This window comes from Fomitiporia mediterranea (assembly GCF_000271605.1).
Source record: "Fomitiporia mediterranea MF3/22 unplaced genomic scaffold FOMMEscaffold_18, whole genome shotgun sequence".
NCBI lineage: Eukaryota > Fungi > Basidiomycota > Agaricomycetes > Hymenochaetales > Hymenochaetaceae > Fomitiporia > Fomitiporia mediterranea.
The window spans coordinates 769,808-795,596 of NW_006760403.1; the positions used below are offsets into that span (position 1 = coordinate 769,808).

Consider the following 25,789-nt stretch of genomic DNA (forward strand, 5'->3'; position numbering starts at 1 on the left):
ATTACTTTTTAACACCATTTCCTAGCCTAGATAATCATGAGTTCGTTCTTAGCCGAGAACCAAGATAAAAAAACTCACCAGAATAAAATCGTCAAATTCTAGACGCTACCCGCATTACTTGTCGATCTCGAGTACTACCCTTCCGACTATCTCTCCTCTTGACATTTCTTCGTAAACACTGTAGGCATACACCATATTGAAGTAAATCCTTTTAGACACCATTTTAGACAATGAAGATAATACACTCACGTATTCAACTCCGATAACCCTCGTAGGGTGTACTTCACTTTGACCTTGCCTGCAGCTGCAAGCTCAATAGCCTCCACTGCATGCTTCCGATTGCCGATAAACACCCCCTTTACGTTTAGACCTCGACCACCAACTAGGATTACAGGAACTTGAAGCATAGCGCCCGGCGGTAGGCCGACAACAAGCAAGGTACCTGTTGGGCGTAGGTACATGCACGCCGAATTGTATGCCGCACTGTTACCAGCAGTGACTAGAACGCCATGTGCGCCGCCGTGCGTAGCTGCGATCACATCCGCGATGAGGCTCGTCGAGGTGCGGAAATCGAAGAATGCCGAGGCACCAAGGGAGAGACAAAGGTCTTTCCTGACGGAACCAGTGTCAATGGCAATGACACAAAGTCCCATAGCGATCGCATATTGGATTGCTAAGACCGACTCGGATGAGAACGAACATATACATATTTGTAATTGCCGAAATGGAACAGACCAAGGTGTCCAAGCCCGCCTCCTGCTCCGAGGATTACAAGCCATTCACCGATAGCTAAGCCGCTCTGCCGCAGAGCGCTGTATACCGTAAAACCCTAGAAGGTTGAGAAGATGCAAGATAAGAAACATAAATTACGTATAACTCGAAATAGAAGAAACGTCCGTACCGCACACATAATTGCTGCTGCATCACTGCTATCGACTTCGTTTGGGATGGGAGTCACAAAATCGACATAAGCAACGGCGTATTCACAGAACGTGCCGTCTACATCGTTCCCATGCCCCAAGAATTCCGGACAATCTGTTTCGTACGTGTCAATTTGATATGCTTAATTTAAGAAGGAAACTAACTCACGGCCTTCAAATCCCTTCAAACACAACTCGCAGTTGCGACAAGCGGTAGCAAGGAACTTAATGCCAACACGGTCTCCAACTTTAACTTTGCTTCCGATCGTGTGAGCGCCAATTGCTACAACAGTACCTACACCTTCATGTCCACCAACGAGGTTGGCCTTTGGCAAGTTCGGAAACTCCTTGTTCTTTATTCCAAGATCGGAGTGGCAAACACCGGAATGTGTCAGACGAACAAGGCACCGCCCAGGTAACAAATCATCGGGTTGGACGACAGGATGATCAATAACAAGTGATGCTGGACCTCCGACTACAGGCAGTACGAAGGCTCGTTGTGTGCGTGCTATCGAGGTTGTCATCGTGTCATTGCATGTTGGACATGACAGCACCAGGCATTTTATACCGTAGCAACGTTAGAGACGCGATGCTCGCAGATAGCACACTAAAATGCTCACATGAGCATTAATGGTCGGTGAGGACTATTATTCTCGTTAATAAGCATAAACCAATTATCCTTATAAATGTCTAAGGACATGTATAGTTGTGTTTTCTCACGACTTCGTACTATAAAACTCTAGGCCAAATTAAAATGAATATTTTACAACGTGTCTATGCATAACTCACCTAACTTTACAATGAACCAATAGACTCTGCTCGCATTACCTGTCATCGCATTGGAATAACAAGACCACTAAAGGCACTCGGGACTGTACATTTCCAAGGCATAGTCGCTCTCCTCAATCCGTCGGTATTGAGTACCAATCCGCACTCGGAAGAGGTGATGAATGAAGAATTGTACGTCTCGAACGGAAGATCTTTTAATTCTCCAGGCAACGTCTGTCCTTGGTTGTTGATTTGAGCACTTTCGGCGTTGTCGACGATTGCCCCAAACAACGCATCTGAACCGTTTGTGTTGTGCTGTAACACATTCTCTGATAATTGGACGGGTGATGTTTTAGGGCGGTAGTAGAACTGTTGAAGATCAATATCTGAAGCTTGGTTTCGGAGTTTGGAATAGTACGAACCTCGATGGAGGTGCCAACTGGTGGTGCAGGAACATCTTCAACCGCAATTGATCCTCTTGACGGACTCCCAGCGATGATTCGACCTAACCTCGGCTTTTGAAACAATATCAGTCTCTGCAGGAACTTAGACAATGTAACAACTCACGGAAATATCGTCCACCATACCCGCGTCTCGGATACCAATATAATAGTCCACATTCTTTGCCAAATCATTTGGTAACCCGACGTCTTGTATAGCTTTCAGAAGAATACGTGCAGGTAAAGAATCTCCTAGTTCGTGAATGAGGTTTCCCTCTGCTCTTGTCATGCGCAACGTCAAAAGTGTCAGAACATCGAAACGGAAGAAAAATGATTATATCTTACCTCTTGATGGGCAAGGGCTGAGTTAGTCGTACAAGCCCATCGAAGGTTAGGACATTCTTGACTAGTCCAGTCTGCAGTGCAATCCCAACCGCTCCAGTAGATTGCATCTTCCCATTACGAAATAACGTGAATGGCTGTCCAGTAACAAAAGGGGTTGGCGAGGCCATAATGCCAAGCTGCACCAAACCCAAGTGGGTTAAATTTGAGACAAACTTGGCGACGTTACGTTCATATTTTCACGCACCTGATGGGATTGGGGGAGATGGTTATGAATTGCCGTGGCGAAATCCCACGACGAGTCATCGGAGAAGTAGACTAACGTACGCACATCGCTTCGTAATTTCAAGAAACGTTGAGTCAATGAGAGGGAACGGTAGAACAAACCCGTACCGCACATTCCTGAGTTCTTGTGGGAGAAATTGCGTTGTAGACTTGGGACTCCAGATTTCGTTCCAGTTTATTTCAGTACGCGAGTTCCAAGGATTAAGGTCACCGTTGTGCTCCCTTCGTTCTGTAGCGTATGTATGCCATCTCCCAACTCGTGTTGGACCTCCGCCAGTAATCAATGTACCGAACGGCGTACCAGCATTTTTGTCAACAACAGCAATAGAGCAAGAGAAAAATGGATTGTCGCGTTTGGCAGGTAAGGGTCCAGAAAGACAGCCAAGCGTCTCTTGCGTACATGAACTAAGCTGCTTCACAGAATGCTCTAGGTCAGGTGTGTCATGACTCAACGCGAACAACAGAAGACGGTCTTTGCAGAGGTCTCGGAATGTATCAATGAGTCGACTAAATTGAAAGGAAGAACGTAGAAGAGACGTGCTTGCATGAACAATGCCAGACATCGACGAAGGAAGCGAAACAGCGGTACAGTCCGACAGAATTTTGTTGAGTTTGAAGCTGTGTCACGTTGCGTGTCCCTATTTGTACTTATTTAGTAAGGCACCAGTTTCAGTCTCGTTTCCATAAATTCCGTCCATTCTGAATTATCGTAATTCATATGTACAACTGACACAATCGAAATCCAAATACCTCTTCATGATACTTCAGCTCCACGTTGAAGGATGAGCGCGACTTTGGGTCACCCATGTGACCTGGAGTTTATTCAAACAAGTTCCTCGGCTGGATGCTTCCCGAGAACTGAAGCCAGTTTCAGAGCATTTGATAAACCTAGAATATTCCTTGACAACTGCCAGCGCGCACAGATCCGTGTCGCATTGTATGCCAGAGGTTTTACGACTGGCAGAACAGACACGTCCCCTCGGCAGGTCAAAATTTCCGAAATTTGCCGCACCTACTTATCAGATGTGATGTGTATCATCGGCTTGGAGTTAAACACCTGATTTGCTTCTGATTGACGTTACTCCAATCGAGATAGCCTGATTAGATAGGGTATACACGGATTATACTGTGTGCCGACTAACGTTGCTCTCCGGCCGACGCTTTTAAGAAACTGCGCACGCTGTGCATTTGTGGCGGGAGGCGTCGAAAAGGGGCGGGAGGGATCAAAATTGATGCCCAGGCACGCCATTTTTCGGATTCCTGACGCGTCGTCGAGGCGAGGCGGAGGACACATCCCGACAATTGGCCCCGATAGGAAGTAGCAGAGCCGGTTAGGAGCATTTCAGCAACCCTTTTCTCCTATGTTTCTGCACTTCCGTTGACAGCGGGAAAAGAACTTAGGGCTAAATCGTGCCAAGCTTCCAGCGCAACCGCAGTGACTCTACTTGAGCAGGTTGCGCTTAAACGAGGCTCGAGTCATTCTACGGGAGCGGAAGTGGAGTCATTCAAATGCTGATTCTGCGGCGGTGCTGGGCCGAGAACTCAAAATGTGGCCAACCGGCTTTAGCAAATTTGCAAATCCGATAGTTACTTCATTTGGGATATCGAGCGGACATTCGTGCGATCTTTCTATACCCAAGTACTTGCCTGGCTCCCGTAGTCCCGACGACTTATCTCAAGTCAGTCAGCAGAATTGAACAAGGAACGGACTCTTCTTCTGCGAGAGTTGTCCGAGGAAGGGAGAAGCTTTGCCAGTCAACGGGAGGAAGTTGAGTTGAGCACGAAGGTGCGGAGAGAAATAGGAATCGTGTGGGGCGACTGCCGAGAGGAACGCGCAACCTGAGTGCGATCATCCAATTATTGGTCAGAATTATTACGCAACGGGCCGTTTCGGTCTGTCTGTCCTTGCTTTTTATATTATATATATATATATCTCCCAGGCCTGTCCAGCTCTTTCTGTCGTGTCCTCGTCTTCTCATTCACGCTAATAGCTTGCTTGCTGTCCTTCCTGTCCCTTCCCTTCGGCCGATTTTCTCTTGCTTGTTATCCCCTAGCACTCGTCCTCGACAGCCATGGCGTCGTCCCGACCAGATACGGCAGTCGCGTCGGAAGCGCCCAGCATAGTGAACAACGAGAAGTCTGACCTCGCACCCGCTCTCTTGGCAGATGGGCCGACTAAATCATCCGCGAGGCGCAGCTGGTTTTCGAGACGAAAACAAATCGAGAATCCTACGCCAGGTGAGAAGCAGGTGGACGTTGAGGACAGTGGCGGTTCCGAGAAGCCGGCGGCGGACAGTGCCACTAAGCAGATCGACTTCACGGGGTTATTCAGGTATGTGGCAGTTGTTCCCTTTATTTCCCTGATCCGTTCGCTTGCCCTTGCTCGCTTGACGAGACTGGACGGATGGCACAGGTTTCACTTCTCTTCGAGATGTTTCGTCTGGATATATGCTCTTTTATGAGCGAATTCTACCGTATCAATTATATACTGATACTTTTCATCAACAAGGTACTCGACGAAGTTTGAGATTCTCCTGGACGTCATTGGTATTATATGTTCTGGCGCCGCTGGAGCTGCTCAGGTTTGTCGAATTGATTATTCGGATTACTGTGCTGTGCAAAAAGCTAACATCAAATCACAGCCCCTAATGAGTATAATTTTCGGTAATCTTACACAAGCCTTCGTCGACTTCGGTTCTGCACTCCAGGGCTTGCAAGCCGGAACGGCCAGTCCTAGTGAAGTTGAGCAAGCAGCGTCACATTTCCGGCACGCGGCTTCCCTCGATGCCTCGTATCTCGTTTACATCGGCCTTGGAATACTGGTCTGCACTTTCGTTTTTATGTATGCATGGGTCTATACTGGAGAGGTCACTTCCAAGCGTATTCGCGAGAAGTACCTCAAGGCCGTATTGCGTCAGGACATTGCTTTCTTTGATAACGTAGGAGCAGGAGAAATCTCTACTCGCATTCAGACAGATACACGTAATAGACATTCTTTCCTCGTCTTTACCAGAATACTGATCGCCTTATCATTCTAGATCTAATTCAGCAGGGTATTTCGGAGAAAGTCGCGCTTGTTGTTCAGTTCTTAGCGGCCTTTGTTACCGGTTTCATTGTTGCCTATGTCCGATGTTGGCGACTTGCTCTTGCGCTGACTTCGATCTTACCGTGCATTGGTATTGCCGGTGCTATCATGAACAAATTTGTTTCCAGGTTCATGCAAACCTCACTCAAGCACGTCGCAGAAGGAGGCTCCGTGGCGGAGGAGGTCATTTCGACGATCCGGACTGCACACGCTTTTGGTACCCAGCATGTCCTATCGGCACTGTATAACAGTCATATCGAACAAGCTCATGTTGTAGACTTGAAGTCAGCAGTCGTTCACGGGTGTGGACTCTCAGTTTTCTTCTTTGTCATTTACTCGTCGTATGCGCTAGCGTTCTCATTTGGCACAACGTTGATTATCCAAGGACATGCTAATGTCGGCCAAATCGTGAACGTCATCATTGCAATACTGATTGGCTCATTCTCGCTAGCCATGCTAGCCCCTGAAATGCAAGGTAAGTAGGATACTCCAACCCTACTCATCGATTACTAATCCAAGTGTTTGTACGAAGCTATTTCGCACGCTCGAGGAGCTGCAGCCAAACTGTGGGCTACTATTGACCGTGTTCCCCCAATTGACATCGAGAATGAAAACGGACTTAAACCGGAGACTGTTGTAGGGAAAATTGACTTCGAGAACGTGGACTTCAATTATCCTTCCCGCCCAACCGTGCAGATCGTCAAGAACCTTAATATGACATTCACTGCTGGCAGAACGACTGCGCTTGTTGGCGCATCCGGTTCTGGGAAGTCCACCATCGTTCATCTTGTAGAACGCTTTTACGACCCACTTAGTGGTTCAGTTCGCCTGGATGGTGTCGACTTGCGTGATCTCAATCTCAAGTGGCTACGTTCGCAGATTGGGCTCGTTTCACAAGAGCCTGTACTCTTCGCTACGACGATAAGGGGTAACGTTGCTCATGGGCTGATTGGCACAAAATGGGAGCACGCCTCCGAAGAGGAGAAATTTAAGCTGATTAAAGAAGCGTGCATAAAGGCTAATGCTGACGGCTTCGTTTCCAAGCTGCCAGATGGCTATGAAACTATGGTCGGTGAACGCGGGTTTTTACTGAGTGGCGGCCAAAAGCAGCGAATTGCCATCGCTCGTGCGATCGTTTCAGATCCACGAATTCTTCTCTTGGACGAAGCAACTTCTGCTCTGGATACTCAAAGCGAAGGTGTTGTGCAGGATGCGCTCGACAAGGCAGCGGCTGGTCGGACGACAATTACAATTGCGCATCGCTTGTCGACAATCAAGAATGCAGATCAAATCTTCGTTATGGGTCAGGGAGTCGTCATCGAGCGTGGTACACATAACGACCTTCTTGCGAACCCGGATGGACATTATGCACGTCTCGTTCAAGCTCAGAAGTTACGTGAAGAGGAAGAACGTGCAGAAGACGAGGAGTCTGCCGATACCATATTAGAGGGTGGTGAAAATGCTAAAGAATCACGCCGTGACTACGCAGCGGAAGCGGAGGAGGAAATTCCACTTGGACGCAAGGCATCTGGTCGTTCTCTGGCGAGTGAATTAGTCGAAAAGAGACTGAAGGAGAAAGCAACAGAAGAAAAGGACTTCAACCTCATCTATATCTTCAGGCGTTTCGCCGCAATCCAGTCGAATGTTTGGAAGAGCTATGCAATTGGTACTGTCTTTGCTATATGTACGTACCAAGCGTTGGATTCTCTTCCGTCCAAAGTCGATAAGCTGATAAATTCACACATTATTGATAGTGACTGGTCTTGTGTATCCGGCATATGGCCTTGTTTACGGTAGGTGATACACCATACTATCGTTTCATAGTCCTAATGTTTGCACGAAGCGCTTGCCATCACCACGTTCCAGGATACAGGCGATCATCATGCCCTTCGACACAAAGGCGATCGCAATGCTTTATGGTTCGTGGGTTATCAAGCTTCGACCATTCCTACCTTCTTATTTCCTATTATTATTTATTAGGTTCTTCCTTATTGCGATTCTATCAACAATGTTTATCGGATACCAGAATTACGAATTTGGTGCGGCGGCGGCGCACTTGACCAACAGGTTGAGGATGTTGAGTTTCAAAGCAATGCTTCGGCAAGATAGTATGAGCCCTTTACTTTTGTCGTTGGACATCGCTTACTCAGAGTGAATAGTTGAATTCTTTGACGAGGAGAAGCATAATGTATGTTCATTCCCGTGTGATAATGCTTTCATGGTGCTTACCAGATGTTCAACAGAGTGGAGCTCTGACAACTAGCCTCAGTGATAACCCACAGAAGGTCAATGGGCTCGCAGGAGTCACACTTGGGGCGTGAGTAATCGATGCCACATTAGCTTGGTTTCAATACTAAATGTGAACATGAAGTATTGTTCAGAGTTTGGCGACTGTCGTCGCAGGCTCCATCTTAGGTCTTATATACCAATGGAAGCTTGCTCTTGTTGGCATTGCTTGCATGCCAATTCTGATCTCGACTGGATACATCCGCCTTGTGAGTTCAAAGGATTCTATCGCTTGCATTACTCTGACAGTGTCTGTGCAGCAAGTTGTTGTCCTAAAGGATCAACAGAACAAGAAAGCACACGAGCAATCCGCTCAGGTTGCATGCGAGGCCGCTGGGGCGATCCGTACAGTTGCATCGCTGACCCGTGAAAAGGATTGTCTCGAAATCTATAGCAAGTCTCTCGAAGAGCCACTCCGCCGTTCAAACCGCACCGCGATGTGGTCCAATCTCATTTTTGCGTCGTCACAAGGCGCTGCCTTCTTCGTCATTGCCCTAGTGTTCTGGTATGGCGCAGAGGGAGTGAGCAAATTTCAATACAGCACGAACGCCTTCTTCGTCTGTTTATTCGTAGGTGTTTTCCTCTTGTCATTGATTTGGCGATCTAAGCGTCCTTCTAGGCCGTCACATTTGGTGCAATCCAGGCAGGTAATGTGTTCTCGTTCGTCCCGGACATTTCGTCGGCGAAGGGCGCAGGCTCCGACATCATTCGTATAATGGACTCCGTCCCGGAGATTGACGCCGAGTCCAAGGAGGGCGCTGTGTTGAAAGAGGTGCAAGGGCACATTCGCTTTGAAAACGTGCACTTCCGTTACCCGACACGTCCTGGCGTACGAGTGCTTCGGGATTTGAACCTGGAGGTTAAACCTGGCACGTATATTGCGCTTGTCGGCGCTTCAGGCTGCGGTAAGAGTACCACGTACGTTATCTTCGATGTCTATAGCTAGTTCTATGCTGACGATAAATTGCAGTATCCAGCTTTGCGAGCGCTTCTATGATCCCTTGGCGGGTAAAGTCTACGTGAGTCGACCTTAAATCCACTATTTCTCATAAATTTATCTTGTCTTGTTAGCTCGACGGACAAGACATCTCGAAGCTCAACGTCCAGGAATTCAGGAAGCATCTCGCCCTTGTGTCACAAGAGCCTGTGAGTCTTTGGTTTCGCAGTACGAAAGCCAGGCTAGGACTAATTGTCACGTCCATGTAGACTTTATATGCGGGCACAGTCCGTTTCAATGTTCTGCTTGGAGCGACAAAGCCACACGAAGAAGTCACTCAAGAAGAGATTGAGGCTGCTTGCCGCGACGCCAACATTCTCGACTTCGTTAATTCTTTACCTCAGTGCGTTTGCCAATTTTTATTTTAGTATGTCATGCAAATGCTAATCAATATATACAGGGGCTTCGACACGAATGTCGGAGGCAAAGGCTCTCAACTCTCTGGTGGCCAGAAGCGTGCGTATCCTACTTATCGTCCCGTCATCGCTGTATCTAAAATGTTGCTTGCGATACAGAACGTATTGCCATTGCACGAGCTCTTCTACGCAATCCTAAAGTACTGCTGTTAGATGAGGTACGGCAAGGTTTCTAATGTCAAACTTCGTAGGGTCTTCTTATGTATGAAATTCTTAGGCAACGTCTGCACTGGACTCGAATTCCGAGAAGGTCGTGCAGGAGGCGCTTGATAAGGCCGCTAGAGGTCGAACGACTATAGCCATTGCACATCGATTATCTACCATTCAAAATGCGGACTGCATGTAAGTTGTATTTACATCCTTCACCAGTACTGTCTGACCGATTCTCTCCAGCTACTTCATCAAAGAAGGGCGAGTCAGTGAAGCGGGAACGCACGAAGAACTGGTCGCACGAAAGGGTGACTACTACGAATACGTCCAGTTACAAGCCTTATCGAAGAAGTAGTACCTGGATCCCTCCTTGTTTCCCGTGTTTTGTGAGATATTATTGTGTTCGGCTTTTATCGTATACTTTTTATGGATTTCATACCCTGCGTCTTACTAATTTCTTGACGACCTGGAAAATTCCATTTAATATTTAACGAGAATTCACGTTGCTTTGTGTTTTGCTTCCCCAAATCCCCCCACTTGATTTATCCCCTTCTTCCTCATCTTCTTCCTTCCCCCCTTTTTCGTTTTCGTTCGTGACGTCTTTCTCGATGACGATGTAGATGCTTTCATGACGGATATTACCTGCAGGATCGATCGGAGTGGATCGAATAGCAGACTATTAGAAGATTAATGTAGCGAAAAATAAATGCCAAGCATTGATCAGTGACGCGTAACATGAGTAGTGAGGTAGCTTGTACTTCGTGTGCATTGACTCGGCCTTCTCTGAATTACCATAAAACAAACCTAGTACTTATAGATGCCGACAATCAGGTTGCATAATTTGAGTTGGAAGACTGTTTTTGCAATCCACCACACCACTATCTCAGATTACTTAATTGTGCACAGACGGGCAAAATAATCATAACATTGGTGAGCAGTGATATACAGTTGAGCATGTGTTGCATGTTAAGAGGATGAAGTCCTAAAATTGCCGAAAAAAAAGCATGCGGATATATCGTGAGCAATCTGAGAGCAGCGCAAGGGAGAGTTAAGGTGAAAAAGCGTTAGTCGTCTGCTTCAAAACGAGTAGGTTCATGAAATTCATCTTCAGAGTATAAATCTGCAACCCGAGTTAGATTCGTGAACAAGGCGTAAATATACAACGCCAGATAACGTACCACTCCCCTCGCTCTGCGATGCTGAAGATTCTTCGTCTGGGTAATCGTTTTTGTAGAAATCCTCCGCTACGAAGAAACGAGACAGGTCAGTTTACAGTTTAAAAGCAGAAGAATACGAAAATTTAAGCACATACCATTCGAGTCTTCATCCGCTTCATCTTCGACCTCCGATTCCGAACCGAAGTCTTCGTCTTCGTCGAAGGCAGGAGGAAGGCCTGTTAAAGTCGCCATGTTTGCCAGGTCCGCACGCTCCGATAAGGTGGATGGACGTTGGTAGAAGATGTCGTATACATAATCGCCGGGAGTCGATGGAGTCACTTGAGTCCGTGTATTGGAAGCTCCCTCAGTGCGACGCTCTTCCGCATTGCTTGGAATGTCATCGTGAACTACGCAAAGTCAGACTGGTGTATGACTTATAAGTAATTATATGCGCTTCAAACCTTTCAGATAGTCTTGTAAGAGTGTTTGAAACTTCTCCATCTCCGGATCAACCGTAGTGCCCGCCTCGTCGGACGCTAATTCAGCATCATAGATTCGGATTTTCGATCGAGCTTTGTCTACTGCTTTGGAAGAAAGTACTTTCGGACTACAGATTCTTATTATAAGTAAAGATATGCCATATAGTTGCGCGTATCACTCACGGTGTAGGGTAAAAGCGTGAAGGGCGTTTGGGTGGTGTCTCCTGAGTGACGACACGATACTGTCGAGCCGTTCCATTCGTTTGACTGCTCGTCTGCCGGCTCAGGGCAACAGGACTTGTAGGCTCCTTACGCTTTTGGCCAGTTTTCGGACCTGATTTCGATAAGGAAGAAATACGATTCTGCAGACGTGAATATAAGTACTTGATTGAAGAAACTGCTAGAATGAGAAGAACGTACTCTCAACTCCTCTTGTTCAATCCGCCTCCATGTCGCCTCATCGACAGTCTCCGCGAATTGGAACACGTTCAAACCCGATTTTCTCCTCTTGGAGCCTTTCTTATCGACAACTGAATGATGATGATTAAGTGGCTTTGGCCAAAGTAATTTAGAAGGGTGATCAAAGGATATGGTGCTTACCAAGCACGTCCGGAACATCCTCACTTCGTTTGCGTTTGATTCTGATTATGGTGAAGTCTTCCTGTGAGCTACTTGCACTGAGGTTTTTGGAAGTCGCATCCATTGTGGCAGAATCGAAAGGGAAAGGCTGAGAGAGACGAATGAGTCTGCATTAAGTCGCGTCTATGACGCACGTGCTTAGTCCAGAAACGTCACGTGGAGAACAGAATGTAATCTTCAGCCTGCCATTGAATTGTGCAGCACTGTGATTGCGAATAGACGCTCACCCTCGTTGCGAATTGCAGTCTTGATAAGCCACTCATGTCAAAGTACGCTCCCCACAAGGCATCGGCGAGCAATCCGAGGGCGACGTCTTCAACCCTGTGTCAAAAATGTCTCAAGAGAGGTACATCGCTCACGTACTGATTGCAACTTTCATGCACCAAACTGACATTCGTTTTGGATAGGTCACTATACATACCAATGCAAGAACGAGAGACCATACGTCTCAAGACCATCGCGGACTCAGATGATGCAGAATCCAAAACTGGCTCAGAAGGCGAAGATTGAATCAGAAGTATCTCCCGAGTTCAAATCTACGTGCGTATTCAAGCTTATTCCTTACTCTCCACTTGCGTCACTAAGGAGGATTTTTCTAGATTTGGCACGGCAAATAAAATCTTAGAAGCTAAAGAGAAAGAAAGGGCAGCTCAAAATGCTTCTGGAAGTAGAAAAAGGAAGCACTCTGACGTGTATGTCAGATATATACATTTCGTTGTTGTCGTTCACTAAGGATGAATTTGATTAAGCGAACCGGATCCGCCGTCACCCAAAATCAGATCTGACCGGTCGGATGCTGAAGATGACTCGGACTCAGACTCGGAATCATCGAGTTCACGAACGTCGAGGTCTAGCTCATCAGATTCCGAGTCTAGGTCTTCGCGACGAAGTCTCTCGTCACGATCACGGTCTCACTCTCGTTCAAAGACATCGCGAGCTCGCAGGTCGCGCGGGCGCAGTTCGTCTGGTTCAAGGTCTTACAGTTCTGATGAGAGTGATGACAGACGATGAATGCACTGACGATACACGGTCGACTTGACGCACACGTGTATACCATGTTGATTTGATTAACACGTAGATACCTGTATATACACCATGTACCCTGCTGTATCTGTTTTCGTTTATGCTGTACAATTACAAAAAGTACTACAGTATCAGCCTCGTCCAACGAAAGGCATACCGGTTGCCCTATGAACGACAAGTAAGTACTACGAGACGATTCAAATAGCAAGCGCTACAACATACATAATTGTCATCTCGAGTACCGAGACCTCATTTGGGAGGCTTGCTATATGGACGATAGTATCGGCGACGTGTTTGACGTCCATCACAGCTTCGGGTTTAACTTCACCGTTTGGCTGCAGTGTTCCTTGCTCGAGCTGCGCAGCCAAGTTTGTGAGTGCGTTCCCTCAATCAATACTCGTCAAACCATCCGGATCCTCTGTTTACTGCACGGACTCACCAATGTCGATTTGAGTACAAGCAATGTTGAAGGCACGTCCATCAAGCGCAGTAGACTTTGTAAGACCCGTTATCGCGTGCTTTGATGCAGTATAGGCAATACTATGAGGTCGAGGGGTATGCGCAGATATGGATCCGTTATTGATTACACGTCCTGTATCAAAGTAAGCCATGTGCACGTCTAGACAGAACCAAGAAGCGTACCTCCCTGTGGGTCTTGGCTCTTGAACATCTTGAAAGCTTCTCGGGTACAAAGGAAGGTGCCTGTTATGTTCGTGTTGATGACATCCTGGAACTTGGATACGGGAAGTTCCTCCATTGGCACGCCGAGTGTACCTATGCCTGCATTCTTGGAGGACGAAAGATTATTTGGGGATAATCAGTGGAGTGCTGAGGTGTTGTTTTACATTGAATAGTAGATCAAGGCGTCCTAGTTCAATCAGCAGAAGTCGTCGTTTTACTCAGTCCCAAGTTTACGTGATCGAGACAGATTACATACCGTATTCTCGTTTAGCTGCTTCGAAAACCGTGACGACCGTCTGCTCGTCTGCAACATCGCCAGCAACGATGTACGGAGGAAGCCCCGTGCACAGCTTCGCCGTCTCTTCTAACCCGCTCTGAGATCGCGCAGTGAGGACAAGCCTCCAATTATGAGCAGAAAGCGCAATCGCAGTCGCTCTGCCAATTCCTATATAAATTAATACAAATTACAATTGCGACGGACGAAGAGATCTCAGATTTAGCACGGGAATAACAATAAAGAAGTCGTGGATTCGTGTTGCATAATTATCTGATTATTAGTATTACATACCACGGGATGCACCTGTGATTATAGCGACTTTCTGCTCTGCTGGGATGCCCGACAACATGGCAACGAACGACGAGTACGGAGTATTTTGGCGTGAAGTGATGGACGCTCGAATCGGAGGCCAGTCACTGCGGGGAAAAGGTAGGTCTCTCCACTCCACAAACTAAATATCTCAGGCTCGCGCATCGCACCCGCTAACTTCGCCCATAACTCTCTCACCCACTCCCATCCTCCCATAGAAAACGCAAAAATCCATCCATAATGTCGCGTACGCATTCACCGAGAGATCAATGGCAAACCTCGAGCACCAAGAAGAAAATGTATGAGCAGCCAGAAGGCTTCATCGCCAAGACCCTCTGGCGACTATGGATGAAAACGAAGGCGACGTTCGCATTCTCGATGCTAGAGGCTTGGGAAATCATCCTCATCTGTAAGCACTGCTCATTCCAGACCGTTCTCCCTCTGGTATCGTAATAAAAAATATACAAATGGTTATTTTGGTTAGTCGTGATTACGGGCATTGTCACCGTGCTGGTTACCATCGCCCTCGTACGATACTTACCATATACCATCCTCTCGGCTTCTCGGCGCGCACACTACTACCTCTCTGGACAAGACTCGGTAGTTGATTGGAGTAACCTGTTAAGTTTCGAGATGTGGAATGGGAGTCGGATCGAGATGTAGAACTGGAGGACAGGGCAGAGGAGATGAACTCGTGCGTTTTTGCTGCTTGTGAGTATTTTCCTCGCCCTTCACCTATTCGTTCTAACAAGGCGACTTCTTTTTTGCAGATAGGCTAGACATCTGTTTGTTTCCCACTATATTCTTTCACTTCGACGAACGCTCTCTTTACCTTGCTATTAATACGCGCCAGCTGGCTGGTCCTGCCAGACGACCTTCTGTCCACCATTTGAATTTTGTTATATCTATTAGCTCGACAGACATAATACTCTCCACAACTCTCGTCTCAACCATTTTGCTCTACTAATCGGCATTGAACTCTTCCTTTCTTCTTTCTTCCCGAATTTTAATCCGTCTTATGTATCTATGGATTTTTTTGGTGCTTTACAGACTCGCTTCCGTTGTCCATCCGTCAGTATATATTCATACAAGCTTTCCCTTTCCCACCAAGCTTGCTTGGCTAGATACCACATTGTAACGAGCTGCAAGAAAATCTCATACGCGATATTTACACATCCGCAGCAAAAATACTCGGTGTTCCCCAACCCGAAGATGCCTAAACAGTAATTATATTACATTCATTCAATCCTCTTGGCATCAACACGTGATCATTACCATCATTACCATTACCATAACCAGACAACGTCGATCACTGATCAGTGGTCTGTCTCCTCCCATGTACGACCCACAGTCTTCGCAAGGTCAGCCTCAGTGACTTTCTTCCCGCTCGTAAAGTACCCTGCGGCAATCTTCGCGTCTATCTCTACACGAGAGTCGGGAGGGATGAGGTACTCCGGGAGGTCGTATCGTTTGTGAATTGGGATACCGGACTGAACGATCGCGTTGTATTTCCTGTATGCACGTTTATGAGTTATGAGAGATACTTATTATGTGAAGGAGGTGCAACGACAGTGATGCAATGAAGTGAAGAGGAGAGAAGACGTACATGTCACTCATCGATACCATATTATCGATCTTCGTGATACCGAGCCAATGGAGAATATCCGGCATGAGTGCTTGGAAACGCATATCCTTCACTCCTGCAATGACCTCAGTTGATTTGAAGTATTTGTCCGCAGAGTCTCCGCCTCGCTTCCGCAGGTTGTATACTAAGTATCTAAATCACGATAGCATTAGTAAATCAGTCTATTGAAATAAAAAAAGGTCTCTTGTCTAGTCAAGAATACGTACTTCGTAACCTCTCCCAGCGCACGGCCTTCCTTGCGGAAGTAGACAACTACACCGACACCTCCGCGCTGTGCACAGCGTACACATTCCTCAATTGCAAAGATAAGATATGGCTTGCAAGTGCAGATATCCGAACCGAAGACGTCTGAGCCGTTACCTATTGGCGAGACTTGATCAGAGAGGTAAGTTTACTCGCTGATGAGACTACAACAAACATTCGTCGTGCACACGCAAAGTGAGCTCCTTTGACTCATCGCGCATATACTCGGGTGGACCGACTAGGGCATATTCGTTAGCTGGATATGTAGCGAAAGAGTGCCATACTCACAGATATAGACACTCAGGCCTCCAATCGGAGGTAGGAAGACCTTCACATCTGGCCGTGTTATAAGTTCGGGGTACATTCCTCCAGTATCCTCAAAAAGTGCACGGCGCAGGAGTGATTCAGAACTGCAGGAAAAGAATGCAGCTTAGACTCCTCGGTTTGAAACACTAAAAGCTAAAAGCATACATGCCAAATCGTTCCGCTACGCCGGGCAAATACCACACAGGTTCCACAGCAGCCTTGCTTGTAACCAGCTCAACTCCCGGATCAGCATCACTTTGAGTACCATCAGCATTCAGTAATGGTCTGCTCTTGAGAACAATTCTCCCATCAATTGGTATACTGCCCTTCCGTGCAGCCTCGTCCAATTCAGAAAGCTTAATATGCGCTTTGGTAACAGCAATACTTGGGCGAATATCCAATCCCTTGCTCTCCATTTCTTCGCGGAATACTTGTGGTGCCAGATGTCCCCAGGGATCAAACGAGACAATCTTTGATGGGTCAGACCATGCTGGGACAGGTGGGATTGGAACTGGGGGTTCCGTAAGTGCATACGCGGGTTTGTGAGTAGGAGATAGAGTGCCGAGGGCCACAGCCAAAGCGCGATAGATCGAATAGGAGCCTGAATGAGCACCAATTGCATTGCGTTGTTTGATGGAGGATGAAAGGCGAGAGCAGATGATGGGACCTCTGACCTTTGCATCTTGCGCACCCCAAGTCAGAGGGTATGGTTTTATTCCATGTTGGTCAGGATATGCTATAAATGACAAATGAAAAAGGGTTAAGGTACTGCGCATATATGTAACGAGACCAAGCACTTACTCGTTAGGATAACTCGTGAAGGGTACAAAGCACGTTCTCTTTCCTTCTCAGAAAACAGGGGCGAACCATTCTTAGGAGGTGAGGTGGAAGTTGGAGACAAGGATGACGAGAGCGCAACAATGGACGACGACGGTGAAGCAGCGTGAGTGTCGACTGACGGCAGTACCGAAGGCGTCTCTCGACCTTGGTGTGGCAAGCTTGTTGCAGGTCCACGAGGTGAACTTGCTCCGGAAGACAGAATGGAGTCTACCTATAGAATTACAAGAAAATTTAGCGGCTCCCGTAGTCTTGTTTCAGCTGTATGCAGTAGGCATACGCCACAGGACTAACCTTCGCAGCTAAGACCTGCTGAGACTTCTGCAAGTCTTGCAGCTGAACGAGTATCTGAGTGAGTACGGCGTCAGAGACGGACATGGCGTATATGCGCTTGCTCTGTTACTGAAGTTGGTGGTAAAGGGTGATGATTGAACGAGCAATGTATATACGAGACGGACTCGTGGTGAGGGTGAGGAGGACGCGATGGTCCGAAGTGTGATCGACGCGACGCGCACCGCTAATTCGTCACGTTCCGCTGTCTTTCTTTGGCTGATGTTGGCCGATTATGGCTCGTTAATTCCTTCCAAATTTTCTATGTCTGATCGTAGACTTGGCTTATATTACCAAAGGCACAACGAAAACTGACGCTCACGTAGGAAGAGAGAAGAGAAGAGAAGAAAGGGAATCAGGACGGGCTTTGGGTGTCTTTTATAGCCTGGTCTTCGATCTTGTCCGCGTGCCGATAAGAATTTACGGAACATGTAGACGGCCCGCACGACGTCGCCATTACACTCTAGTTCCGTCTCAATCGATGTTTTGGGCGTTATATGCTCTGAGCCTGATACTGATGGATTGGCGTATCTGTCAAGGAAAGGCATCTAGCTGATCCTTCGATACGAGAGATGCCAACTTTACTCTGATGAAGATAGCCTGCAGCCAGCTTGCCGTCCTGCCAACTTTCCATGCAATTTGATTCTGCTCAACCTCAAATTCGGACATCTTATAAGTACAAGACACAATTGGTATCTTCCTTTGTTATCGTGTACACAACTCGTTCAAAATGACTGAATGCTAATTTACCTGTGCATACGTCATCAAACTTCCGCCGTCAGTCTACTCCGAGGGCTCCGATAGTCATATGAACAGGTACCAAACCCACGACTACCGTACAATCCCACACTCACTGTCCTCTTATACCGTCTTATTCAGCTAGATGGCATGCTATTGAACGCATAGACACTGCTTTACTGGGGCCGCAACCATTCTCCGACAAAGGACTTTCGATTTTCTTCGGGGGATGGCAGAGACGTACGTGCTCTTAACCTGCTCACAAGAGGATAATGAATAACACAATACACCAATGTAAGGCATGTCCATGTTTTCGGCGGTTCTCCTTTGAACCGTCTGTCTTGGCTGAGGCCATCCACGGCGTTTCTCGGTGTTGTTCTTGCCAACCCTGACACTCGATGGATACTCTTCAGAGCTGGGGAACCACTCGTCCGGTCTCAAGCAGCAACTAAACGACACTGGCTTGCGCGACTATCTACTACAGAAGTGAAGCCTCTTCTCGGTGTTTTCCCAGTTTTTGGACAAGGAAAGGAACCTGGTGAAGCTGCACAGCTACTCAATGAGAATAATGAGCCGATTCCAACGCTTGAGGCTGCTCGGGTACACGGTCCGCCCGTCGTCTTCCTTGGTTTGCACGAAACAGAAGATCCGGACGGAAAGCCACGCTCAGCATTACCTTCATCGGAATTTAGTGCAAAGACGGATCCTCAGATGGCTGCTGCCAATATTTCCGGCACTGCATATTTCGGGGTGGACGTGACTGAAGTCGAGAAAGAAGTCATCAATAGCGTGCTGGAGAACAACCGAGCATCAGAGGCAGAGGACGGAATTTCTCTCGATTTTGTAGAGTCTAGGTCTGTTACGTCTGGCTTCGACGCGTTTGATGCAGCTGTGTTTGCAGAAGCAAGGAGTATGCTGGACTGGCACTCTCGTTACAAGGTTTGATAAGTTCGCTCTCTGGGTTGAAACCACCTAAGCACACTTATTGGTGATTGAAGTTCTGTCCCGGCTGTGGGTCACCTGTTTATTCCCTATGGGCTGGTTGGAAGCTAGGATGCTCGTCTCTTCTTCCATGGGCAGATAACGCTGGAAAGGATCCATGCCCTTCAGGGTATGCCGATTGATTCAATTGCGTTATTCTAATTCGGGAGTCATTCTTTGTGCTTTTAGGAAAGGACTGCATAATTATGCGCACCCTCGTACGGATCCTGTCGTTATCATGGCCGTAACCGACGAGTCTGGAGAGCGTATTCTTCTAGGCAGAAATGTTCGTGAGATGGCCCTGCATATTGTGCAATGCTGACTTCAACGTTACAGAGAAGGTTCCCAACTGGTCAGTGGCGGTTATCTCTTTTGTGCACACAAAGGGTTTATGCTATTTTATGACAGGCTTCTACTCAACTCTTGCGGGCTTTGTTGAGCCGGGTGAGTCTTTTGAAGACACCGTGAAACGCGAGATCTGGGAGGAAGTCGGTGTTCGCGTGCATGGAGTATCATACCACTCCGGACAACCATACGTGAGCCTCCGGAGATTGTCCAAAGCATTGTCAAGCCTCCTTAACCTGTGAGAATTAGCCATATCCAGCCAGCCTCATGCTTGGTTTCTATGCCGTCGCCGACGCATCCCAGCCTATTCGCGTCGACCTCGACAACGAGATTGTCGGTACGTTCGACTATCTATCTTCCATGCTTCCCTCCTCGTCTCCTCGCTTCCTTAACATCCCGAACTGCCAACTTCATTATACTCAACATCTCGCAAAATTTATACGTAGATGCCCGGTGGTTCACACGTGCAGAAGTCCAAGCCGTACTCGCACACGAACACGGTGCGAGTATGTCAAATAAAGTGTTTGATGACGATGCGGATAAAGATAAGAGCCTTGCGGTTTCTGGGCACGCTGCGACTGAGGCACCGCCGTTTAAAGTGCCGCAGGCTAGTGTTGTTGGTGGCGTGTTGATTAGGGATTGGGCGAGTGGCAAGTTCGGTGCTCGTGAGTGAACTCACAAGGGGCGGTGAGTTCAATTGTATCAGGGGGTTGCTTTCTTCGGATTGTTTGAACTAAGGATGAAGGTGGCGCATATGTATTATGTTTACACACTAGGACTGTGTCAAGCACGTCAGCTGTACATTTTCACTCGCGCGGCAGAAGTTTTCCGTGCAGGAGTGCCAGGCCATTGGTGTGCTGTCCTGAGCGTACACGTCACATCTGACTTCTATCCTCTGATGGCGACGCAACATTCAAGGCATTGCGATACCATGGAATCACATCACCTCGAATTTGTTTGTAGCGCTGCTTGTACATCTTCTTCAGATGAGCATGTTCTGACGAAAGCAGGATAATCGTTTAAAAAGTTCTGCACATGTCGCGGATAGAACTGCTACTCCGTACATGGTAAGCGATTAGTAGATCCTTGCGGGGACGTCGGATCGTATGGAATTGAGCTGTCGCACGGGTAACTCACGCGGTCAATGCTGTCCGCGAGGCGCTGAACTGGTATGATATGTCGTCTCGGCAAGAGTGTCATCACTTTTCTCCCCATTGCAAGTGCGTTTATCTTTAGCTATGAGAAGATGGAAGTGAAATTCAGTGGACTGGAATAAAGCGGAAGGGAATGGGCGTCTCTTATATAACCTGATATAAGTTTATAGTAACCTAGGAACGACGGAGCCAGGGGAGTAGAGTTCCACTGCCACCGGGCTGTGACGTCTATCAAAGGCGACGGCATCCCGATGTTTCCAAATAAGCAAAGCGATCTTGCCGAGCCGAATGAAAGCCGAGGAGCGCTGTAAATCTTGAATCCTTCACCGCCCACGTATAATCATCATGCGTCTACTCATGGGCGGGCAATTTCCTTCCCGCGCCTGTTTCCATCTCTTTCTTTCTCCTCGTCCTCGTCGTCCTTGTCGACGGTGGATCGACCCGAGCGACTTGCGTACTGTGTACTCGGAGTGAGTAACGATCACTTCTGCTGGCTTCCGCGTCCGAGGTGACGTCGCGCTGGCCATAATTGAATCCGAGCCCGGTGGAGTTGCCTTGTGGTATCAATATCTTTTTTTTATTGCTGCGCTGGAGCGGAAAGATATTATCGAAGAACGGCATTGTGGGTTGTCATCGTCACAGAAGTTAGAACTACATCACCACTTTCCTCATCGACAACTCGGCTGTCGTCCGAACAGTGTCCTCTAGCTCTTCATCCTTCTCCGCCTGGAACGGCCGTACCTCTCGACCATCTCAGCCTACTTCAGTCGAGCACATTTGCTATTCCAGAGGACATACACAAATTTTGATCCCGGACAGCTGTTATGAGGCGTGTCGCGCGACAGGCCAGCAGTCAGGTCGCTGCGGGTCCTTCTACAGGTGTGTATACTTTGCATAACCGGTCACATTCTATTCCGTCTTAAGCTTACCCCGTTTCCCGACGTTCCTAGACTCAACAAATATAGACTCCACAGTCACTGACAATGCAGGTATGTCATATGCATGCGCTTTCCCCATGTATATCCAGCGCTTTATCTAACGGCATCCCTTCCGCCCCTCTCGCCTCTCGCCACGCGCCACTCGCCGCCTTTGACACGCCGTTCCATCGGGCGCTCCCTCCTTCGCTCAATCACTTGGCTACGCGGATACGGCAACATCTGGTGTAACAGCACTTGGTACTACGGACGGTGCCGCCAGCGGGCCAAGCACAGTTGGTACCGCTGGCCTCGCGGATACCTCTACAGCCGTGGCGACCGACGCTGCAGCACCAACGACCTCCGCCCAGCCGGCCAGTGATGGTGCCGATCAATCGGTGACGGGCGGCGGGGCTAGCGGGACCAGCGACACTACGAGACTAGCTACGGACCCGGTGGGCGGCGTTACCAGCACTTCGGGTGCGCCAGCCGTACAATCAGCACTCAGCAGTGTGACGAGCTTGATTTCGTCAATATCTACATCACTGGAGCAGGCTTCTTCGTCTACTTCATCGTAAGTTTGCCTTAACGGTTCTAGGAAACTACCTCTCATAGTGTATCTCAGAGTCACGTCCGATTCCCTATCTTCAACGGATTCTCTCCTTTCCAGTACCACCGATTCTACTCTATCTACTCAACCTTCAAGTACTACTGAGCCTACTTCAAGTGGTTCAAGTATACAATCTGCCACTGACTCTTCGTCAATAACAAACTCTGCAAGCTCTGCCAGCAATAGTAATCTAGCCAATCCTTCTCTCACGACGAGCTTCACCGACATTGTTACGACTCTCAATGGACAAGTTACGACAGTTAGTCTTTCTTCTACTGCATACTCCTATCTGCCTATTCATTTTTCTGTGAATTAGATTGTCAGCCCTGTTGCCACGCTCAACGCAGATACGTCAAGTACCCTCAGCACGAGTCATCGGAATGCTATAATTGCCGGTGGGGCCGTCGCAGGAACTGTCTTCATCTTGTTATGTCTTGCCGTGGTATTCGTTTGTCGACGGCGCCAGAAGCGAGCTGTAGCACTCTCACACCGATATCTACCCACACCCCGGTCCGTAATGTTGGCAGGCGAAGACGATTTTGACTTAGCAGGTCCGAAGCAGCCTCAGAGAGCATTCGGTATTTTCGGATCACGCAGGAAAAAGAACACTGCGCATGAGTATCGGGATATTTCATCGGAGTCCGGAAGAGACTTGAATTCGTCAGTTATGCGCGAGCTTCCCAGTGAACCGCCTCCTCGGCTACTTCGCCCTGTTGCAAGTAAGACAGGCAGTTATTTCCAGGAAGGCGTGTGGCCGCCTCCGGATGAAGGTAGTCAGCTAAGCGACCCGCTTATGGCTGCTAGCAATGTCGACCTGCATAGCATTGTGGACGAAGTTATGGGTCCGCACAGCGCGCCAGGTCAATCGAGTGGTGCTGCGTCTTCGACAAGCTCGCTTCCACGACCGTCAAGGCTTCGTGGGGGAGCGGCGGAGAGCGCCAGTCTCTTCAGTGAGACGTCCGGAGATTTTATGCCTCCAGTCCCACGACACGGTGAATCCCCTACAATGTCTTCCGTAGGTAGCAGCTTCGGCGACTCACCTCGACATCTGCGTGACTGGAGTACGGATTCAGCGACGGGTTTGTTGGCGGGTATGGACGGGGGCCTGAGAGCAGCAAGGCGGAGTAGTAGTGGTAGTGGACCTTGGCTTCCTCCGGGAGCAGCACACGTGCGCACGGCAAGCCCGACTTCTCCACTACGTATAGTTACAGAACCTCAGCAATCTATACATGCTGCCGCTGTTGCCGCTTCTTCCTCCTCACCATCCACCCGTGCCCGCGAGAAGGCGAAGGAAGCGGCTCAAGAACGCCGTACCTCTCTCATAATTGCGAATCCAGCACCAGAAACTGAGAACGACCAAGCATCGCGGCAAAGTACGTTACAAGACGACACGGCATCGTACTCCGTCTCGCCATCGTCGACGCAGCAATTACGACGGTTTACGAGTACAATGGAAAGTGGTGGCATGCCATATCCTGATGAATCACCGATCGATAGGCGTTCGGTACCTGCATCGCTTGCTCATGGTTGGTTACTAGATATTGACGAGGACGCACCAATGCCTGTCCCAGACCCAGAGGTAACAGTCCCTGGGAATGTTAGGAATGTACGCGAGGAGATACCACCTAGATATGATATGATTCGAAGGGATACGAGTTCAAGTGAGGTTGGTGAGCCTAGCGGGAGTGGACTTTCACGTACCAGGACTTCATGACAAGACGCTTAGTACTAATATCTGATGTTTTCTCTCTTTTTACGTTTCATCTGGTTTCTTTCCTCTTATCTTGTTCAGCTATAGGACTTACGGACCTTTATTGGATTTTTAATGATTTCTTGCTTTTTGTTTTGATTGTTTAGGTACTTGTACCGTTGTTCACGATCCCGCCCATGACTTCATTCCTTTCATCACGACGAGTCAAGTTATACCGGATGGACGTCTTGAAACTAATACGTAGTACCAATAGGCGAAAGTACTTATAACCCTCACCCTCACCCTTTATCCTTACCTGCTCTGCTCGTTTGCTTTACCCCTCGCAGTCCTTTGTCTTATCATTCGCCATTCTTTGGTTCACCATCAGTAGTCATACCTGATGTATTTCGATTTGCTTCTGTCGGTCTTTTCGTCCCTTTGACAGAAACTGCCTTCGAATGCTATCATACATTGAATCTAAAGCAATCAACCAACATTGAGTTAGTATATTATACTATATACAATAAATGAATTTTGATTCATTAATCCAGCAAGTCTGTATGGTGAAAGTTGGCCCTGCCTTGAGTTGAAAATGAATGAATGTATGCTAGTCAGTAAAATGGCATTAATCTTGGTTCCTGATGTGCCTCTGAGTCAAATCATTTTATTAGGAAGACTTACTAAAAGGGGTAGTATGTGCTGTCAGGTTAATTACATAATACAATTTCATTTCATTTTGTCTTGCTGAATTTGAATAAGCTTTCAACCTCAAACCATTATACAGTTGAAAATACCTTATTGTATCACATTATAATGCATAAATTGAATATTGCATAGCTTTCTGCCTAATCCCAGCTCGGGATAAGGGAATTATGCACAAAAATAGTCTATTGCATATTGCATCAAGATTTGTGAGAAAATTATGCAAAATTCTGAGCATTTTGGGAAATTAGACTGCTTACTGTAGTGATTTTTGTACCCAGAAGCCTCACATATTGTTCTCTGACATACTTCAATACAAAAAGAATGTTTCTGATTGACATTTCATTGCTTACAATGTCTTCAATACTGCCACAAGACCAAGATAGGGCAGCAAAGATCTCTTCATAATATGTGGGGGAAAGTTATTTGCATTGACTAGCTTTTTCTATCTTTTTGTTTCTACAGATTCTGACTGTATTTCCTTGTATTACAAACTATTTCTTGAGTTTTACAGTGATATACACATTTACTGTACTTGTCATTGTCTTGGTTGTCTTTCTCAATGCTCTAAATATGTGCTTATTTTCTTGTCATAGTGTATATGTCTTCAAATAAATTGAAAAGTAATATCGAATTTTGCGTTCCTAATTAAGTAATGTTTTCGCACGGTTACCATAATGCATATTGCTCATATTGCATAGGTCTGAGGCCTCTCCCAACATTATGCAATAAGATATTTTCAACTGTAGTAGTATTGACAGTTTCTAATGTTTCCTATGGTTGGTACAATGTACAGGCATGCATTTTCTACTCTCAACCTAATTGTTACACCTGAGGCTCTAGCTGAGGTACTATATCCTATTAGATAGTACACTACACTGTTGTCCATTTCTTGTAGAGTTGTCAGCAACAGTGTAGAGGGGACCTGAAGGCTCAGTAAGGGGACCCAGGCTACAACTATCCTACACAACAGAAATACAGGATGCAAGCACCAGAACATAGTCAGAACTTGCAGAACAGGCAGAGAGAGAGAGTGAGAC

At 47.4% G+C, this 25,789-nt stretch overlaps 9 protein-coding genes across 9 annotated transcripts; 4 read left to right on the forward strand and 5 right to left on the reverse strand.

The window, feature by feature from the left end:
• Positions 1–114: 114 nt before the first annotated feature.
• Positions 115–1,444, reverse strand: FOMMEDRAFT_97400 (mannitol-1-phosphate dehydrogenase; the record flags this gene model as incomplete). Its single annotated transcript, XM_007271581.1, has 5 exons — positions 115–178; positions 250–673; positions 736–829; positions 902–1,035; positions 1,090–1,444. The coding sequence occupies 5 exons, from the start codon at positions 1,442–1,444 to the stop codon at positions 115–117; spliced, it is 1,071 nt and encodes a 356-aa protein (XP_007271643.1).
• A 119-nt stretch (positions 1,445–1,563) lies between these two features.
• Positions 1,564–3,318, reverse strand: FOMMEDRAFT_171418 (uncharacterized protein; the record flags this gene model as incomplete). Its single annotated transcript, XM_007271801.1, has 7 exons — positions 1,564–1,659; positions 1,710–2,057; positions 2,111–2,203; positions 2,256–2,409; positions 2,474–2,649; positions 2,718–2,805; positions 2,864–3,318. 6 exons carry the CDS (start codon positions 3,316–3,318, stop codon positions 1,752–1,754), a joined length of 1,272 nt encoding a protein of 423 aa, XP_007271863.1. The 3' UTR covers positions 1,564–1,659; positions 1,710–1,751.
• A 1,401-nt stretch (positions 3,319–4,719) lies between these two features.
• On the forward strand, positions 4,720–10,397 carry FOMMEDRAFT_24073 (multidrug resistance protein 1). Its single transcript, XM_007271539.1, has 20 exons — positions 4,720–5,087; positions 5,265–5,337; positions 5,398–5,737; positions 5,794–6,315; positions 6,373–7,524; positions 7,595–7,633; positions 7,684–7,759; positions 7,821–7,948; positions 8,000–8,028; positions 8,084–8,157; positions 8,212–8,335; positions 8,387–8,695; positions 8,746–9,044; positions 9,097–9,145; positions 9,198–9,272; positions 9,333–9,466; positions 9,524–9,579; positions 9,639–9,697; positions 9,757–9,881; positions 9,933–10,397. Exons 1-20 carry the CDS (start codon positions 4,828–4,830, stop codon positions 10,042–10,044), a joined length of 4,035 nt encoding a protein of 1,344 aa, XP_007271601.1. The 5' UTR covers positions 4,720–4,827; the 3' UTR covers positions 10,045–10,397.
• Positions 10,398–10,628: 231 nt separating this feature from the next.
• On the reverse strand, positions 10,629–12,030 carry FOMMEDRAFT_171420 (uncharacterized protein; the record flags this gene model as incomplete). The annotated part of the gene is made up of 7 exons (XM_007271802.1): positions 10,629–10,809; positions 10,868–10,933; positions 11,002–11,253; positions 11,308–11,453; positions 11,509–11,687; positions 11,746–11,855; positions 11,926–12,030. Coding segments are annotated over 7 exons (914 nt in total), but the record flags the coding sequence as incomplete, so codon positions are not given.
• A 1,088-nt stretch (positions 12,031–13,118) lies between these two features.
• Positions 13,119–14,114, reverse strand: FOMMEDRAFT_97302 (dehydrogenase; the record flags this gene model as incomplete). The annotated part of the gene is made up of 6 exons (XM_007271571.1): positions 13,119–13,152; positions 13,210–13,372; positions 13,427–13,579; positions 13,630–13,774; positions 13,833–13,855; positions 13,925–14,114. Coding segments are annotated over 6 exons (708 nt in total), but the record flags the coding sequence as incomplete, so codon positions are not given.
• A 380-nt stretch (positions 14,115–14,494) lies between these two features.
• On the forward strand, positions 14,495–14,917 carry FOMMEDRAFT_32255 (uncharacterized protein; the record flags this gene model as incomplete). Its single annotated transcript, XM_007271559.1, has 2 exons — positions 14,495–14,663; positions 14,739–14,917. 2 exons carry the CDS (start codon positions 14,495–14,497, stop codon positions 14,915–14,917), a joined length of 348 nt encoding a protein of 115 aa, XP_007271621.1.
• A 558-nt stretch (positions 14,918–15,475) lies between these two features.
• On the reverse strand, positions 15,476–17,965 carry FOMMEDRAFT_114895 (uncharacterized protein). The gene is made up of 8 exons (XM_007271803.1): positions 17,580–17,965; positions 17,250–17,499; positions 16,614–17,184; positions 16,431–16,552; positions 16,318–16,380; positions 16,106–16,259; positions 15,861–16,031; positions 15,476–15,766 (listed from the first exon to the last, which is right to left on the reverse strand). The coding sequence occupies exons 1-8, from the start codon at positions 17,661–17,663 to the stop codon at positions 15,571–15,573; spliced, it is 1,611 nt and encodes a 536-aa protein (XP_007271865.1). The 5' UTR covers positions 17,664–17,965; the 3' UTR covers positions 15,476–15,570.
• A 509-nt stretch (positions 17,966–18,474) lies between these two features.
• On the forward strand, positions 18,475–20,527 carry FOMMEDRAFT_130019 (uncharacterized protein). Its single transcript, XM_007271804.1, has 8 exons — positions 18,475–18,593; positions 18,653–19,292; positions 19,352–19,464; positions 19,524–19,620; positions 19,671–19,686; positions 19,743–19,870; positions 19,929–20,016; positions 20,126–20,527. Exons 1-8 carry the CDS (start codon positions 18,583–18,585, stop codon positions 20,350–20,352), a joined length of 1,320 nt encoding a protein of 439 aa, XP_007271866.1. The 5' UTR covers positions 18,475–18,582; the 3' UTR covers positions 20,353–20,527.
• Positions 20,528–21,192: 665 nt separating this feature from the next.
• On the forward strand, positions 21,193–24,385 carry FOMMEDRAFT_143528 (uncharacterized protein). Its single transcript, XM_007271805.1, has 5 exons — positions 21,193–21,712; positions 21,784–21,822; positions 22,003–22,321; positions 22,373–22,616; positions 22,674–24,385. The coding sequence occupies exons 1-5, from the start codon at positions 21,658–21,660 to the stop codon at positions 24,069–24,071; spliced, it is 2,055 nt and encodes a 684-aa protein (XP_007271867.1). The 5' UTR covers positions 21,193–21,657; the 3' UTR covers positions 24,072–24,385.
• The last annotated feature ends 1,404 nt before the right edge of the window (positions 24,386–25,789 follow it).

Bases quoted from the DNA above. Each gene is read 5' to 3' on its own strand.
- FOMMEDRAFT_143528 (XM_007271805.1), top strand. From the start codon at position 21,658: ATGAGGCGTGTCGCGCGACAGGCCAGCAGTCAGGTCGCTGCGGGTCCT. The intron at 21,823-22,002 runs GTATGTCATATG...CTGGTGTAACAG, and splicing joins CACAGTCACTGACAATGCAG to CACTTGGTACTACGGACGGT. The intron at 22,322-22,372 runs GTAAGTTTGCCT...AGTGTATCTCAG, and splicing joins GCTTCTTCGTCTACTTCATC to AGTCACGTCCGATTCCCTAT.
- FOMMEDRAFT_24073 (XM_007271539.1), top strand. From the start codon at position 4,828: ATGGCGTCGTCCCGACCAGATACGGCAGTCGCGTCGGAAGCGCCCAGC. The intron at 9,045-9,096 runs GTACGTTATCTT...GATAAATTGCAG, and splicing joins GGCTGCGGTAAGAGTACCAC to TATCCAGCTTTGCGAGCGCT. The intron at 9,273-9,332 runs GTGAGTCTTTGG...ACGTCCATGTAG, and splicing joins CCCTTGTGTCACAAGAGCCT to ACTTTATATGCGGGCACAGT.
- FOMMEDRAFT_130019 (XM_007271804.1), top strand. The intron at 19,293-19,351 runs GTTTGATAAGTT...TGGTGATTGAAG, and splicing joins ACTGGCACTCTCGTTACAAG to TTCTGTCCCGGCTGTGGGTC. The intron at 19,465-19,523 runs GTATGCCGATTG...TTGTGCTTTTAG, and splicing joins AAGGATCCATGCCCTTCAGG to GAAAGGACTGCATAATTATG.
- FOMMEDRAFT_114895 (XM_007271803.1), bottom strand. From the start codon at position 17,663: ATGTCCGTCTCTGACGCCGTACTCACTCAGATACTCGTTCAGCTGCAA. The intron at 16,553-16,613 runs GTATGCTTTTAG...CTTTTCCTGCAG, and splicing joins GTAGCGGAACGATTTGGCAT to TTCTGAATCACTCCTGCGCC. The intron at 16,381-16,430 runs GTGAGTATGGCA...AATATGCCCTAG, and splicing joins AGGCCTGAGTGTCTATATCT to TCGGTCCACCCGAGTATATG.